The sequence below is a fragment of the Gopherus evgoodei genome, chromosome 6 (assembly GCF_007399415.2).
Source record: "Gopherus evgoodei ecotype Sinaloan lineage chromosome 6, rGopEvg1_v1.p, whole genome shotgun sequence".
In the NCBI taxonomy this organism is placed as follows: domain Eukaryota; kingdom Metazoa; phylum Chordata; order Testudines; family Testudinidae; genus Gopherus; species Gopherus evgoodei.
This window is the reverse complement of record NC_044327.1, coordinates 88,647,019-88,662,109: the sequence shown is the minus strand read 5'-3', so window position 1 is coordinate 88,662,109 and position 15,091 is coordinate 88,647,019. Positions and strand designations below refer to the sequence as shown.

General features: G+C 39.2%; 1 protein-coding gene across 3 annotated transcripts in view; it reads left to right on the top strand.

Annotated features, from left to right (window-relative positions):
* The window catches only part of CERT1 (ceramide transporter 1), a 141,953-nt gene that overhangs the window by 119,352 nt on the left and 7,510 nt on the right, over positions 1-15,091 (top strand). For all 3 annotated transcript variants that reach the window (XM_030566401.1, XM_030566399.1, XM_030566400.1), the window contains 4 exons: positions 7,325-7,420; positions 12,172-12,304; positions 12,424-12,494; positions 14,494-14,622. In XM_030566401.1, the coding sequence (XP_030422261.1) occupies positions 7,325-7,420; positions 12,172-12,304; positions 12,424-12,494; positions 14,494-14,622 (429 nt within the window). The remainder of the gene's footprint in view (positions 1-7,324; positions 7,421-12,171; positions 12,305-12,423; positions 12,495-14,493; positions 14,623-15,091) is intronic.

Sequence of the window (15,091 nt, the reverse complement as noted above, 5' to 3'; positions counted from 1 at the left end):
CCTAAGATGATGATAACATACCCTTCTGACAATTAAGCAACAGAAGGGGGACTATAGGACTTCATAAAAAAGGTGACAGATTGCTCTGTCAGGCTAATCTACAGCTTTTAACCATGACCACTGTACGATTGCTCAATACACCTGTTTTAATAAACCCTACCAAGAGCCTCCAGGTCAAATTTTTAACCGTGTTTAGGAATTGCTGTGCTCAGCATTGAAAAGCCTACTTGATTTAGGAGCCCAAGTTTTATTTCCAAAAGGGATTTAGGCACTTCAGAACCAAAATCCCTTTAATGGTCAGTGCTTAAATACCTTAACAATATAAGGGCTAAGGCACAGATTTTTTAAACAGCAAAGATTGAAGGATCGGCTGTGTACCCATTTTGATGAGTGTCTAGAGGAATAGGAGGCTGTAAATTTTGGAAGAAAATTTCTAGTGTCCATAAGCTTAAGAATTTTGAAAGATTAAAATAGTGAAGAACTTACTGAATTCCCAAACTTGCCATTCCTACAACTGGATTTTCCCTCTGCTCTCCATTACTAGAAGCAGAACCAAACCTGTTGATCATCAGGAAGACAACTTGGCTCTTCAGATGTGCAAGCCAGTGAAAATACTTCCAAAACTGAAAAACAGCATAATATATGTGTGTATGTAATAAACTTTCCTTGAATAAATGTGTCTCCAGAGCATTGTAATAGTTTTCATTAAACTAAACTTGTTCATCTAATTAATAGACAGATTGAAATGACCAATCTGGATATTCAGTGAAGAGAGATCACCATCAGGCATCAAATTTCTCACTCATTTCCAGGCTCCCTATTCCTACTTCTTCAGGCATGGCTGGTGTCTGTATATACACTGGGGCAACACCACATGGGCATAGTTGTCACACTTCCCCCATCTGTGATCATTTCCCTTCTTTGGTGGTTGGACCCTCTGGCAGTATGTGCAGGAGTCCCATTCTCAAGACCCCCACCATCAATGTCTCTCATCACAGATGTTTCGGCAATAGACTGAGGAACTCACTTCGGGTCTGTCAGAACTTGGTCTTTGGTCTCCCAGAAGAGTTCTTGCTACACATCAACATCAGAGGTTCAGGGTGGTTTTCCTAGTCTGCAATGCATTCCAACCCCACATGGAGGGCAAGTGCATGTCAGTCCTTACAGACAACACAAGAGCGATGTTTTATATAAAACAGGCAAGGTGGAGCAGCGCGTTCCTCTCACCTGTGCCAGGAAGTTCTTCACTTATGGGAATTCTGTATAGCCCACTCAATCCACCTCAAAGCCTCCTATCTCTAGCAGTCACAGTACAAGTTAGTGGATCACCTCAGCAGATCCTTCTCCAACCACCATGAGTATCCATCCATCCATATATTGTGAAAGGCGTCTCCAGAAGTGGGAGACTCCCCAGATAGATGTATTGGCAGTGAAGGACAACATGAAGTGTCTTCAGTTTTGCTCCTTCCTGGGTGTCAGCCTGGGGTCGCTCTGACACCTTTCTCCTCCCTTGAATGGATCATCTCTTCTATGCATTCCCTCCCATCTCGCTCATACACAAGGTCTTTCTAAGGGTTATAAGGGACAAGGTCTCATCCTGATAGCCTCAGCCTGGCCATATAAGCACTGGTTCATCACCCTTCTAAACCTCTCAGTGGAAATGCCAATCCGCCTGTCTCCATTTCCAGACCTGATCTCCCAAGATCACAGCTGTCTACATCATCCAGACCTCAGGTCTCTTCATCTCATGGCCTGGAAGCTCCATGGCTGAACCCTGCAGAGGTAGTATCTCTGGGACTGGTCAGAAGGTGCTTTTACGGAACAGAAAACTGTCTGCTAGAGCCACTAACCTGGCAAAGTGGAAAAGATTCTTGATCTGCCCATCACCTACACAGTCAACACTTCTGTTCATTTTAAAATACTTATACCACTTGAAACAACAAGGCCTAACCATGTCATCTATTAGGATCCATCTAGCTGCAATCTCGGCCTTTCAGCCATGGGTAAACGGCTATTCTCTTTTCTCAAACTTCATCTGTAGTCTGTTTTTTAAGGGCCTGGAGAGATTATACCCAAAGGTACAGTAGCCACTCCCTTTCTGGGACCTCAACTTGGTGTTGGCAAGACTAACAAGGCCTCCATTTGAACTGCTGGCAATGCACTCTGCTCTACTTGTCCTGGACGGTGGCCTTCCAGGAGGCCATTACTTCTGCCAGAAGAGTCTTGAAGATCCAAGCCCTTACTTCGGAACCACCTTACATGGTCTTCTTCGAGGACAAGGTTCAATTGCAGCTACATCCAGCCTTCCTTTCAATTCCATAGTAACCAGGATGTCTTCCTACTGGTCTTCTATCTGAAACTGCACTCCACTCGCTAGATGTGAGGCATGCACTAGCCTTCTGCATAGAAAGGACTAGATCATTTAAAAAATATACTCAGCTTTTTGTAGCCATTGCAGACAGAACGAAAAGCCTTCCAGTCTTGGCACAGAAAATTTAGTCGTGGTTCACTTCATGTATCCGCATGTGCTATGCAAAAGTCCCCTCTCCTGCCCTGATGGTGCATTCTACCAGCTCTCAAACATCTTTGGCAGCATTTGTAGCTCAAGTTCCTATCCAGGACATGTATATTGCGGCAATGTAGTCGTCAGTTCACACTTTCACGTCTTGCTACGGGATCACCCAGCAGACTAGAGATGATGTGGGTTTCAGCAAAGTGGTATTACAGTCAGCATGCCAAAGAACTCTGAACCATCCACCTGCACAACTGCTTGGGGGTCATCTACTTTGGAATGGACATGAGCAAGCACTCGAAGAAGAAAAAAATGATTACTAACCTTTCATAACTGTTCTTCGAGATATGTTACTCATGTTCATTCCCTCCGTCGGAGTTAGCTACCAAGAAGGAACTGAGGAGTCAGTGGGGCAGCAGGACCCTTTATACTGGCACTATGAGCGTGTGATACCAGGGGTTATTGGAGCTGACCCAACAGATAACACTGAGGGAAAAACTTTCTGGTGGTGGTGCTTGGGGTGAGCGCACACCTACTTTGGAATGGACATGAGCAACACATCTCGAAGAACAACAGTTACAAAAGGTTAGTAATTGTTTAAGCCAGGGTGATCCACTTCCATACTTCCTATCTTTCCTATGCACTTTAATAGTTTGCTCTTGTGCCCTTAATAATGTCTCTCCAGGAAAGTTGGCATTTTTTTTAAACTTTCTTCTTTGAACTTTTTTCCCCACACAATCTTACTTATCAATTCTGAGTTTGCTGAAGTCCATTTTCTTCATTCTGCTGTTCTCCCTCCTACCATTCCTTAGAATCATGAACTATATCTTTGCATGATTACTTTCTCTCAAACTGCCTTCCACTTTCAAATTCGTAAGCATTTCTTTCCTATTTGTCAGAATCAAATAATAATAATAAAAAATAATAATAAAATCTAGAACAGCCTCTCCCCTAGTTGCTTTCTCCACTTGCTATAATAAAAAGTTGCCTCCAGAAACTTGTTGGATAATCTATCATGTTCCCAATGGATGTCTGGGTAATTGAAGTCCCCCATCACCACCAAGTCCTGTACTTTGGATGATTTTGTTAGTTATTTAAGAAAAGCTTCATCCACCCCTTCTTCCTGGTTAGGTGGTCTATAATAGACCCCTTCGGTGACATCCTTATTTTTTACCCTTTTTTTATCCTTACCTAGAGGCTTTCAATAGGTCTGCCTCCCACGTCTGTCTCTACCTCAGTGAAAGTATTTGATATACAAGATACTTCCTCCCTTTTCCCCCCTTCCTGTCCTTCCTGAACAAGCTGTACCCTTCTGTAGCAATATTCCAGTCACATGAATCATCCCACCAAGTCTCTATGATGCCAATTATATTGTAATTGTGATTATTTATTGTTACTTCTAGTTTTTCCAGACTATTCTCTGTCTTCTTAGATTTCTGCATATTAATGCAAGGATGTTCATTAGATTTCCCATCTATATTCCCTCTTGTCTCTCCTTTGCCCCTGCTTTAATTGCCAATTTCCCCCTCAGATTCCAACCCTTCACCCAGGTCTCTATGTTCTGGACTTACCTGTGGACTTTTGTATCCTGCACCCATTGAACATAGTTTAAAGCCTACTTCTCTTAGCCAATCTGTTACATTGTTCCTTAAATATTATCTGTACGAAAATCTCAATGATTATGAATCTTAAGTTATGTGCTTTCAGTACAGACCTCACATGCTACCCTTCACAAATAAATATCATGAAAATATTGTATTAGGTGTAGTGAGTTTGTCAGGGCTAAGACAGGAGTAGCTTGTAAAGAACAGTGAACCTTGAGCCAGTTGGCACTACTAGACCTCTGTTTTCTGAGTTCTGTGGAATGCTATGTTACTTCTGGGAGCGAAGACTGATTTGAGTTGATTCCTTTTACTGAGGAAGGTACAGTACTGAGATTCTAGCGATTAATACATCCTGTTCAGTCATTGCGTGCAGAAGTGATGATTACTAGAAAGGCTGCTTTGATAGTTAAGAACAGAAAAACTGAAGTAATCAGTTCAAACAGTGGTCTGGTATTTGGACCCAAGACTAGGTTTAAATCTCAAAGGGATTCAGAATTCTCAGAGAATTAACCAAAGGCTCTGCCCTCAGAAATCACTAGGGTTATGGATGAGACACAATCCAATGTTGCTAGTTAATATATGCTATTGAGGAAGTAGATAAAAGAATGCTTTCTGAGTGAGTTAGTTTTATGGGCCCCTTATAGGTTACAGGGGATCTTTGCTGATCTTAAGATATTTTAGTTTGCTCCATGCTCTAAATTTTGATTGGATTTTGTAGAGTATTTGGAATTTGTAGATTGTTTAAACTTGGAAGGATTAGATTTTTATTGCTAATATCGGTAAATGTCAGTTTCACCATGCGCGCACACAACAATAAATATTTCCATTGATGATTGAAATTTACAGATAGGCAAAGTAAGAAAAATTCTGCTTGAGAACTTATTAGTTTGGTATTAGTTTGATTACTAGTTCAGGATATTTATTTTGTCAATATCACGTGTCAAAATATACAGTGTGTTTTGAGAGTTATAAAGTTTTAAGTTTTTGAATCTCAACATCTACTGTCATTAAATAATAGTCTGACACTAGCCCCTCAATTTCCCACAACTGTGAAAAGTTAAATGGATAAAAAAATGTAAAAATGCTAAAAATAACATCAATGTTATCCATCAAAATTATTTTTTTTTAAATCTAATTCAGCCAAGCCTAATTATTTTCTTTAAGCCGGTAAGGTTTCCATTTCCTCTAGAAGGATTTCATCAATTAATTTCCCTCATTATCAATCACCTAGCTGTCTCTTAGAGAACCTTTACTTAGAAAATCTGCCCACTTGAAGGTTGTAAACGGTGTCTTGCAAAGAAAAGAGTGGGAGGAATCATGTCTAGGAAACCTGTTGCCCAGGTCTAGGAGAGGGTGGCCTTCCTGCCTGAGTTTTATAAAGTGAAAGGAAGACAAACTTTTCTTTGTCAGTTAGTTTTAACAAAAACTTTGGACCGTTCTCATCCTTTTGCTTCCACAGAACATCTATAAATCAGTATTGCACTTCCATGAAATATAGTTCTCGTATTCAGTGTTTCATTATGTGTTTGAGGGGATTAACTTTTAAAGTGTGATTCAGGGTACAATTACCTCCTTTCCTAATCTTAAATGTACAGCCCAGAAAGTACATAGTACAAAAAAAGGCTTCTTTATTTTAGAATTAAAAATATAAACACAATCTTTTTGTTTCCATCTCAAGCAAATTAGAAAAACACATTAATATATATATATTCCTTTGCTCGTTCCTCCACTTGAACTTGTTACAATATACTTCATTTGATAAATGCCTTTATTTGACAAGTGGTGTATGTTTGTGTATAACGAAATATCTTTCTACATCATACACAAGGTGTTTGTGCCTAAGTGTTGCTAATTTTATTCATTATTATATGTCTGGTATTTTAAGCAGTACACAATGTAATACCTTGTTTAATTTTTATTCAAGATATATATTTTTAAATAAACATCCTTTAGTCGCTACCTCTGTAGGATTCAGGCAGACGTTGCAAATTACACAGTAATTGGCAGGTGTTGAAACATCTATTTTGAGTATTCACTTATTTTTAAGTTACACACAAACTGAAGCAAACTTGTCTGCCATGTTATAAAACGTATCTCTGAAGTAACTTGTAATATTCTTTCTTTCCTCCATAATTTATCGCAGATTATAATTTCAGTTGAAAAAGAGCAGGTTTGGAAATGTGATCTGAAAGGATTTGGCACCTACATTCCAGGGCAGACACTATAACTGTGTATAGAGAACTTAGGGACCCTTTAAACCCTGTTCATACCCCACAGCCGTATACCTAAAGGATCCCTTTCATTCAGACAGAAGGAGTACAAATATGGTAGTATTTGTGTAGTTTAGAAAAATGTACTTGATATACACCAATCTATTTTTTAAAGACTCCAGTAATTCACACAGCAAACAGTGATTTTTAAAGTTTAAAATTTTTAAAAGATGATGCAAAAACTTCATTAATTTATCTTTTAATTTTATGGAGTGCAAACACATTGGCGATTAAACTACTTGATAGTATCCCTTTAAATCAATCCTCACCCCAGAATTCAGTCAAAAGACCATAGCAGTTTGTGCAAATGCAGAATAGTGAATGTTCAACATGTCAGTCATACTTGGTTTTCCTTCACTGCAGCCCCTAAAGCTTTTGGGACATCTGAATGGTTACAATATGGATTAACTTTCTAAGAGCAGAAAACTAGTGGCTTTGAGCTGTTTTTTTATTGCTCAGGTTCCTAAATGCTGTTCTTCATTAAGTGTAAATGATCAAAAAAATAGTCCTGCACTTCAGTGTGATTCTGTTTATCTAGGTACTTATAATGGCCACTATCTCTATAGGATTAGAGCACTCTTAAATATTGTAATAGAGGTAATCTCTCTTCCTTCCCCTTAGGTAGAAGTAAAAATGTGAATAGTTAGTACAATTATTCAACTATTACAGGTGGGAGAGAGAGATGGGGATGGTGAGAAGTGCTTGTGCGAAGAATTCATTTTATTAGGGATGAGTTTTGCTTTTGGTTCTGAATGCTGCAAGGCCTCTACTAATTTAACCTTCACTGGTTTTGTGTTCCATTGTCTATGTCCAGCTCATGCGCTAGATCTATTGCTAGTATTTTATAGTGGCTTCTGATATAATTATACAGTGCCTTGAATGTGCTGGCAAGGAGGTGGCAGGAACCTTTACAAATGTTGCATTTTTTTTCTCTAAAGGTCGAAGAGATGGTGCAGAATCACATGACTTACTCTTTACAGGATGTAGGAGGAGATGCCAATTGGCAGTTGGTAGTAGAAGAAGGTGAAATGAAGGTAAATAAAATTGTGGTGCAATATTCTATAACATTTTTTAATGTATATAAAATGTTACACTGAAATCTGTCTCTCTCATGTTCATACTGATACAGACCCATATTCTGATACCTTTACTCCACATGCAGTCACATTGATTTAAAACATGACTAATGGAGTAAGGTACTATGGATGAGATATACAAGGATAACCATTTTATATCTTTAAGTACACACAGTATTCTTTATAACTTTATACCAGACATTTCATTCCTTTGCAGAGGGAGGTCACTTTCTTTTATCACCCTCTTGTCTTGTTGTCTTGAAGGTCCCAAATTAGACTGGCTTGGGCTAGCTGGACTGAGAATCTACCCCACACTAGCTTGCCATGGACTAACTGTCTGGACTGTGCTGACACGTGTTAACAGTTTTGTTACTGCTTTTTCATCTAGTCCTCATTGAAATGGAACTATCTCAAAGTGCATTAACAAATTATTTTTCTTCAAATGGCTTTGCATATACATAGTTATGCTTCATGGTGCCTTGCAGTAGAACCTTCTTCTAGCAGTGTCAGCTATAGCTCTGTCACACACCCCTCTCCTCAGCAGCACTGACGTTCTGAGGGCAATTCTACGCAGGGAGCTCAGTTCCTTCCAAGCACGTGCCTGGAAGGATGTGAACGTTTCGGATGTCCCCAGTTTCAAGATCATTTTTGCCTTCTCCTGTTAGGAAGAAGAGGCCAGAACACATTATGCTTCCTTCTCCTAGGATCCCTACAAGGTCCCCACAAAGAACTGGATCTCCATACTTCCCTCTGGATCCAGTTATCCCCAGTGCATTCTGTCTTGGATCCAGACCTTGATCTTTCCCAGGAGGAAGATAGAAGAATGCAGAGACCTGTGGCTCTGTTTGTACCACCCTGTGGTCTGCTACCTTCAGGCATGTTCCCAAACCCCAATTGCTGGGAAAACAAAGTTCTGGTGCCTTATTGTGGGACTCCTCAGGAATTTCTCAGTTATCCTCTGTGTGGATGGAGAGGTAATGTTTCATCTGCAATAGATCTAACAGTCCAGAAATCCTCAGATCTGGCCCATCTGGATCCATCAAAATTATGTACAGTGATCCCTGAAATGCTGTCAGGAGGAGGAAGACAAGGAAGTAGTTCCCTCTTTGAGCAGGACCATTTGGAAACAGATTGTGAATGCAAGTTATCACTGGATGAATGTGTGGGAGTGGCTTTGGCCTCCTCTCCTTCAAAAGACCCATGTACGTAGGGTCCACATGGACAGTTAGTCAGCAGCAGGCTAGTGCTAGTTCACACCCCAGCTTGCCACAAAATGTTCATGTGTACAAGCCCCTCTTCTAGATGTAGGGATCTGGATATATTTACCTCTGGTGTCATAGAATCATAGAAATTTAGAGCTGGTAGGGAGCTTGAGAAGTCACTGAGTCGAGCCCCTGCGCTGGGGCAGGACCAAGTAAACCTAGACCATCCTTGACAGGTGTGTGTCCAACTTGTTTTTAAAAGCTTTCAATGATGGGGATTCCACAACCTCCCTTGGAAGCCTGTTCCAGAGGTAACCTACCCTTAAAGTTAGAAAGCTTTTTTCCTAATATCTAACCTAAATCTCCCTGGCTGCAGATTAAGCCCAGTACTTCTTGTCCTATCTTCAGTGGACATGGGGAACAAATAATCAGTGTTGTCTTTATAACAGCCCTTAACATACTGGAAGACTGTTATCCAGTCCTGTCCCCTCCTCCTTTCCTCAAAACTAAGCATGCCCAGTTTTTTAATCTTTCCTCATAGGTCAGGTTTTCTAAAACCTTTATCATTTTTGTTGCTCTCCTCTGGACTTTTTCCAGTTTGTTCTTAAAGTGCTGTGCCCAGATCTGGACACAGTACTCCAGCTGGAGCCTCACCAGTCCTGAGCAGAGTCAGACATTTACCTCCAGTGTCTTACATGCAACACTCCTGTTAATAACATTTCTACACCAACTGAATAAGATAGTTTGAGAGGGTTCTTGTTCCTCATTAAGGCTAATCAGTTCAGTTCTGTCTCAGTCATACATTTGACCTCTTTATGACTCAAAGTGAGAAACCTGAACTCCCCGTTAGACTACCAGTAGACAGTCAATTGGCATTGTTTTTCAAACAGTTTCTAAGAGGAATATACAAACTCTGGATTTATTTTAATAAACATAATTCCTGCTTTTTTTGTGGTACACCACTACCCCGATATAACGCGGCCCAATAGAACATGAATTCGGACATAATGTGGTAAAGCAGCACTCCAGGGAGGGCAGGGTTGCGCACTCCGGTGTCTCAAAGCAAGTTTGATATAACGCAGTTTCACCTATAATGCAGTAAGATTTTTTTGGGTCCTGAGGACAACATTCTATCGGGATAGAGGTGTAATTGTATAGTGAAAAATAGACATATATGACATTCCCATTTCATAACTCCAGAGTTGCAACTTTTTTTCCTTTCTAAAGCTTTAGGAAATATAATTGTTGGTGTTCAAGCATATGTATCAGAATGATAGTTAAATAAAGAATACTTTATCATAGGCCTTCACACTGTGTGCCATTAACAAAAACAAAATAGTTTGGAAAAGGTATGCACATACAACCAGATAAACCAAATGTTTGTTTCATGTGCTGAGCTTTAAACATTTGTCCCCAAAGCTCTATAAACAGCTAAGGATTTTAGTGAGTATTTGCACAAAATATACAGTCAATTCAGAGCTGGCTAAAATGTGTAAACTGAATGGCATGCTATTCTGTGTCTTGTCACTGCATCAGCTTTTACTGTTTGAAAACAACTGTTTTTAATGGTGAACCTTAAAAAGGAAATGAAAATTGAGTTAACTCTATTAATGTGTACTAAATGCCTCCTAGTAACCATGCTCGGGGTTCGGACATTCACCGTTGCTTATTAAATGTTAGTTTCCAGAAACAGGCTTTCCTCTGACTTCTCCTTCTTGTCTAGGGCACCTTCTCTCAGATTAAGGCAGTTTGCAGCCTTCAGGTCCTCTTGGACTCCTCACTGGTAGCGGATATGCAGATAGCCCTGGTGAGGGGGTGGGGGAACACACCCATTTTCATCGTAGATGACCAGAAGATTTCACCCTATCCTGTGAGTCACCAGACCTGGCTATGTGATCCCTGGATTCATGACCTCCAGGCATAAGTAATGTCTCTCTTACTATGAATGAAGCCAGTTTCCCTGAAAAAACTCTAAACTAGTACAAAATGCAGCACCTGTTCTAAGCAACACAGGTTGCTGTGAGCGAAACACCATTGGGCTCATTAGCTTCTTATTGAAAACAGAATCTAGTTTAAGGTCTCTATCTTGATATTTAAAGTCCATGAAACTGGCCTTGACTTCTGGAGATCATTTCCCCATACATATCCATGACCTTCCATTGGGATCTTATTCCACTTGAAGAATGAAAGTGTTCTTCATTAGGGGGAAACTCTTGAGCATAAGAAATAGAACTCTCGCAGGAATGGAGCCAAGGCTTTGAACTTTCTGCCAGAGGTAAAAATGGCCACTAACCTCAACACACTTAAATAAATGTAAAATTTATTTTTGACTTCACTCACCCATTGGCCCTTGTCTTTTCTGGGGGGAAAAAATCCAAAACTTTAATTTTCATCAAAAATTTACTTCTATCTGTTACAAAAGGGATACTTTATCTTTAGGTACTTGGTTGGTGCTCAGATACTATGGTGGAGCAGATGTCAATAACAGGATTGGAATGGACAAATTTCTGTTTAATGCTGTAGAATCCTCAGAAGTTCAAGTTCACTGATATCCTAGAATGCTCCATTCTGAAAGGTCACAAATACCACAAAATTGGAGGGCAATATTTCTTTAGCTCTAAAGGTGCCTCTTATTAGATGAAATACTTGTTCTAATAATTGAGAGGTTAGAAAAACATACCATATACAAAAAATTTTATAATGGACTGGCTCAGTAATACAGCAAAATATTCCTGTATCAGTGACTTCCATGAAATTCTGCAAACCTGGAATCAGCCAGATGACTTCATGGCGCTTCCTGTATAGTGTCTAGCCCAGTGTGATCCAGATTGGAGCACATAGATACTGCAGTAATTTAAATCCTATACTATCAACTTGTAAGATTAAAGAAAAACATCTCTCTGGTGAATATCCTAGAAAACCTGGTTAGTGGGGACATCCTTGTCAGGTCCTCAGGTAACGCTGAGTGTAGTATAAGACTGGGCTGACTCTGGCTTTCTTTTTCTGCAGGTCACCTGAGCATTTCATGATATATTTTGAAATAACTTTTTTCTTGTCCCTTTCTCTCCCTCTCTTACTCCCTTCAATTCATCAAGTTGTAGTCAGATCTGCGGTAACTATGGATTTCCCTCTGCTGTTAGGGAAGTCTTTAATTATTTCTTTTAATCTTAGTACTGCATCCAGCACATTAGCATGAAAAAGCAATCTTGCAGAATTTTTCTCTTACCCATTTAAGTACTGAATGATATTAATGTTTAGCTTCTTTGATTATCTGTTTTAATCACTGAAATATTTCCTTCCTAACATAGCCTTTGTATAAAATATTAAACCATTCAAATAGTATGGTTTAAAAAAAAATCCACTTTGCCTAGGATTGTTCAGTCATTCTTACTGCTGTTAAATTGATTGTCAAATTAGATTCTCAAGATGAAACACAACAAAAATTCAAAGCAGTTTTGTTTTTTTCCACTGTGCATTTCTTTTGTGCTTTTTTTTATTTGCCCAAAGGTGTACAGAAGAGAGGTAGAAGAAAATGGGATAGTCCTAGATCCTTTGAAAGCCACACATGCAGTCAAAGGCGTTACGGGACATGAGGTCTGCCAGTACTTCTGGAATGTTGATGTTCGTAATGACTGGGAAAGTAAGAAATCACTTTTTTTTTTTTTAAAGTCATGACTGTTGGTTTGAATGGTGTTTAAAACCTTTACCTATTTTATGTATGTTTGTGCTTGCACAGTGATCTTGTTCTTTTATTTTTAGCAACCATTGAAAATTTCCATGTTGTGGAAACTTTAGCAGATAACGCAATCATCATTTACCAGACACACAAGGTAATAATATCTTACATTTATATAGCACCTGACATCCAGAAGGATCCCAAAGCACTTTATATAGAAACTGCTATACCAGTCACTAAATATAGTCGCCTCTATTGTGAAACATTGCAGCTGTTTAACAGCACTATACAAAAGTTTAGGACAGGAAGTGAAGAATTCTATACCCAATTGCAGTTTCCTCAATTTGGAATTTAACAAAGATGGCAGAATTATTACTCTTAGCCCTGCATGGTGTCAAGTATCAGAGGGTAGCCGTGTTAGTCTGGATCTGTAAAAGCAGCAAAGAATCCTGTGGCACCTTATAGACTAACAGACGTTTTGGAGCATGAGCTTTCGTGGGTGAATACCCACTTCCTCAGATGCATGTAATGGAAATATCCAGGGGCAGGTATATATATGTGTGCTAGCAAGCAAGCTAGAGATAACGAGGTCAGTTCAATCAGGGAGGATGAGGCCCTGTTCTAGCAGTCCTCCTCCTCTCTTGGTTTTCACACCTCAACTGCTAGAACAGGGCCTCATCCTCCCTGATTGAACTGACCTCGTTATCTCTAGCTTGCTTGCTAGCACACATATATATACCTGCCCCTGGATATTTCCATTACATGCATCTGAGGAAGTGGGTATTCACCCACGAAAGCTCATGCTCCAAAACGTCTGTTAGTCTATAAGGTGCCACAGGATTCTTTGCTGCTTTAGCCCTGCATGTATGTCATGGAGACTTTAGGGTCCAAGCCTCTTTAAAAATAATAGCACCTGCATCATTAGTGTGTCTCCTAATGCCATGTTAGAGCGCTGGATGCTACTGACCCCAGGCAACAGTCCTGAGTCATTAAGACCACTTCCTGTAACACTTTTTATTTGAGGTAGTCCTGACCATAGCTGACCCCACAAAGTTGGAGAGAACTGACGAGGTTACAGTCTGAACTGATGTGTTACAAGTACAATATTCATTTTGAAATCTTGTTTAACTAGTTCCTATGCAAACATTTGTCAGGATGCTTGTTCGTACTACATGCTACCCACAGAGGCTGGTCTGAACATTTAATATTAATAGCTTCTGATTACTAGAGATGAGTCTGAATCAAAATCCTGAACAAATTTTAAGATGGCTGAGATCTAGAACAATTTTTTTTTCCTTGGGCCAACTTTACCAATAATACACTTTGCCTGAAAGCTGCCATGAGAGAATAATATACTATTTATTGGGTTGGGTTGCAAGTCTAGCTGTATAGTATTATGAAGCACTCTAAAGAGGTTGATTAATTGCCAGTATTTCTACAAAATATCAGGAAAGTGGCTTCTGTAATGTCACATTTTATCTTGTTGTTGTTCTGCTTCTAAAACTCTCTTCTTTTTTTTTTTTTTTTTTTTTTCTTGGAAAGTGGCATAGTTTGTCATACCCTCCTTATTGTTCCTACATAATACATTACTGAATCAATGGTTCTTGCCATTTAAATGTTACTTACTGTTCAAACTATGGAGTCCTACTAATGGTGGACAGGTTTATGTATACATATACCATGGAGTTTGGTTTGGTGATTCAGACATCAAACCATACAAAACCTAGATCTGATATTGGAAAACCCTGAAGCAGCTGCCTATACTTTTTATTGTTATAGGGTGACTGACCTGTTGTGTGAGCTGGCACATCATCTCTTTTCATAGAACCCAAAAAAAGTTATCCATTTTTTAAAATCAGACCAACAGAGATGGACATGACCAGAATAAATTTAGCACTGGAACCAAACATAAGAGTGCTGGAAATAGCTTATATCCCATTTCAAATATTTTGAAAAAGGAAATGAATTATCAGCTGTTACCTTGCTTGAAGAAACTTTCCACTTGATTTTGTCAAACTTGAATTTCTCTACAATAATATGGCTATGGCCATATAATTTGCCAAATTTGTAATTGATGACTTTAGGCTGACATCTGGGCAGTAAATATTTTAACTTTCTTTTTTTTTAAATAATCAACTATTCTCTCCCTGTAGAGAGTGTGGCCAGCTTCTCAGCGGGATGTGCTATATCTGTCTGCTATTAGAAAAATACCAGCGTTCAGTGAAAATGATCCTGAAACTTGGATTGTCTGTAACTTCTCTGTGGAACATGATAGTGCCCCTGTAAGTAATTCCTCTGAATATTATCAAACTGTGCTTTCAGAAGTTTTTTTTAATCCAAAATCTTAAATGCATCACAATTCGTAAAGCTGTCACCTTATTCTCTTCTAAATGCTTCCTTAGAAGTCCACCTTTGCCGTGATGCCTGCAAATCATCACTTTCTAGTATTGGTTAGACAAGTGGAGAGCTGTGCTTTTCAGTTCAACTCTGTTTTTTTATTTTTTCCCTCCCCATTCACCCTTACTACATTTTTTCTGCTTCATCCAAACGTCATATCCTGTCTGACACCTAGACTATAAGCTCTTGGTGGCAGAGACTGTCATCTTTATTACTTGTTTATGCAGTGTCTAGCACAAATCTTGATTGCAGCTCCCAAGCATTGCTGTAATGTAAATAATTAATATTTTGACTTTCAGATGTTAAAAATGCCGATAGAGGAAATAAACTTTGCTTAATGCTTATTAAATGTTT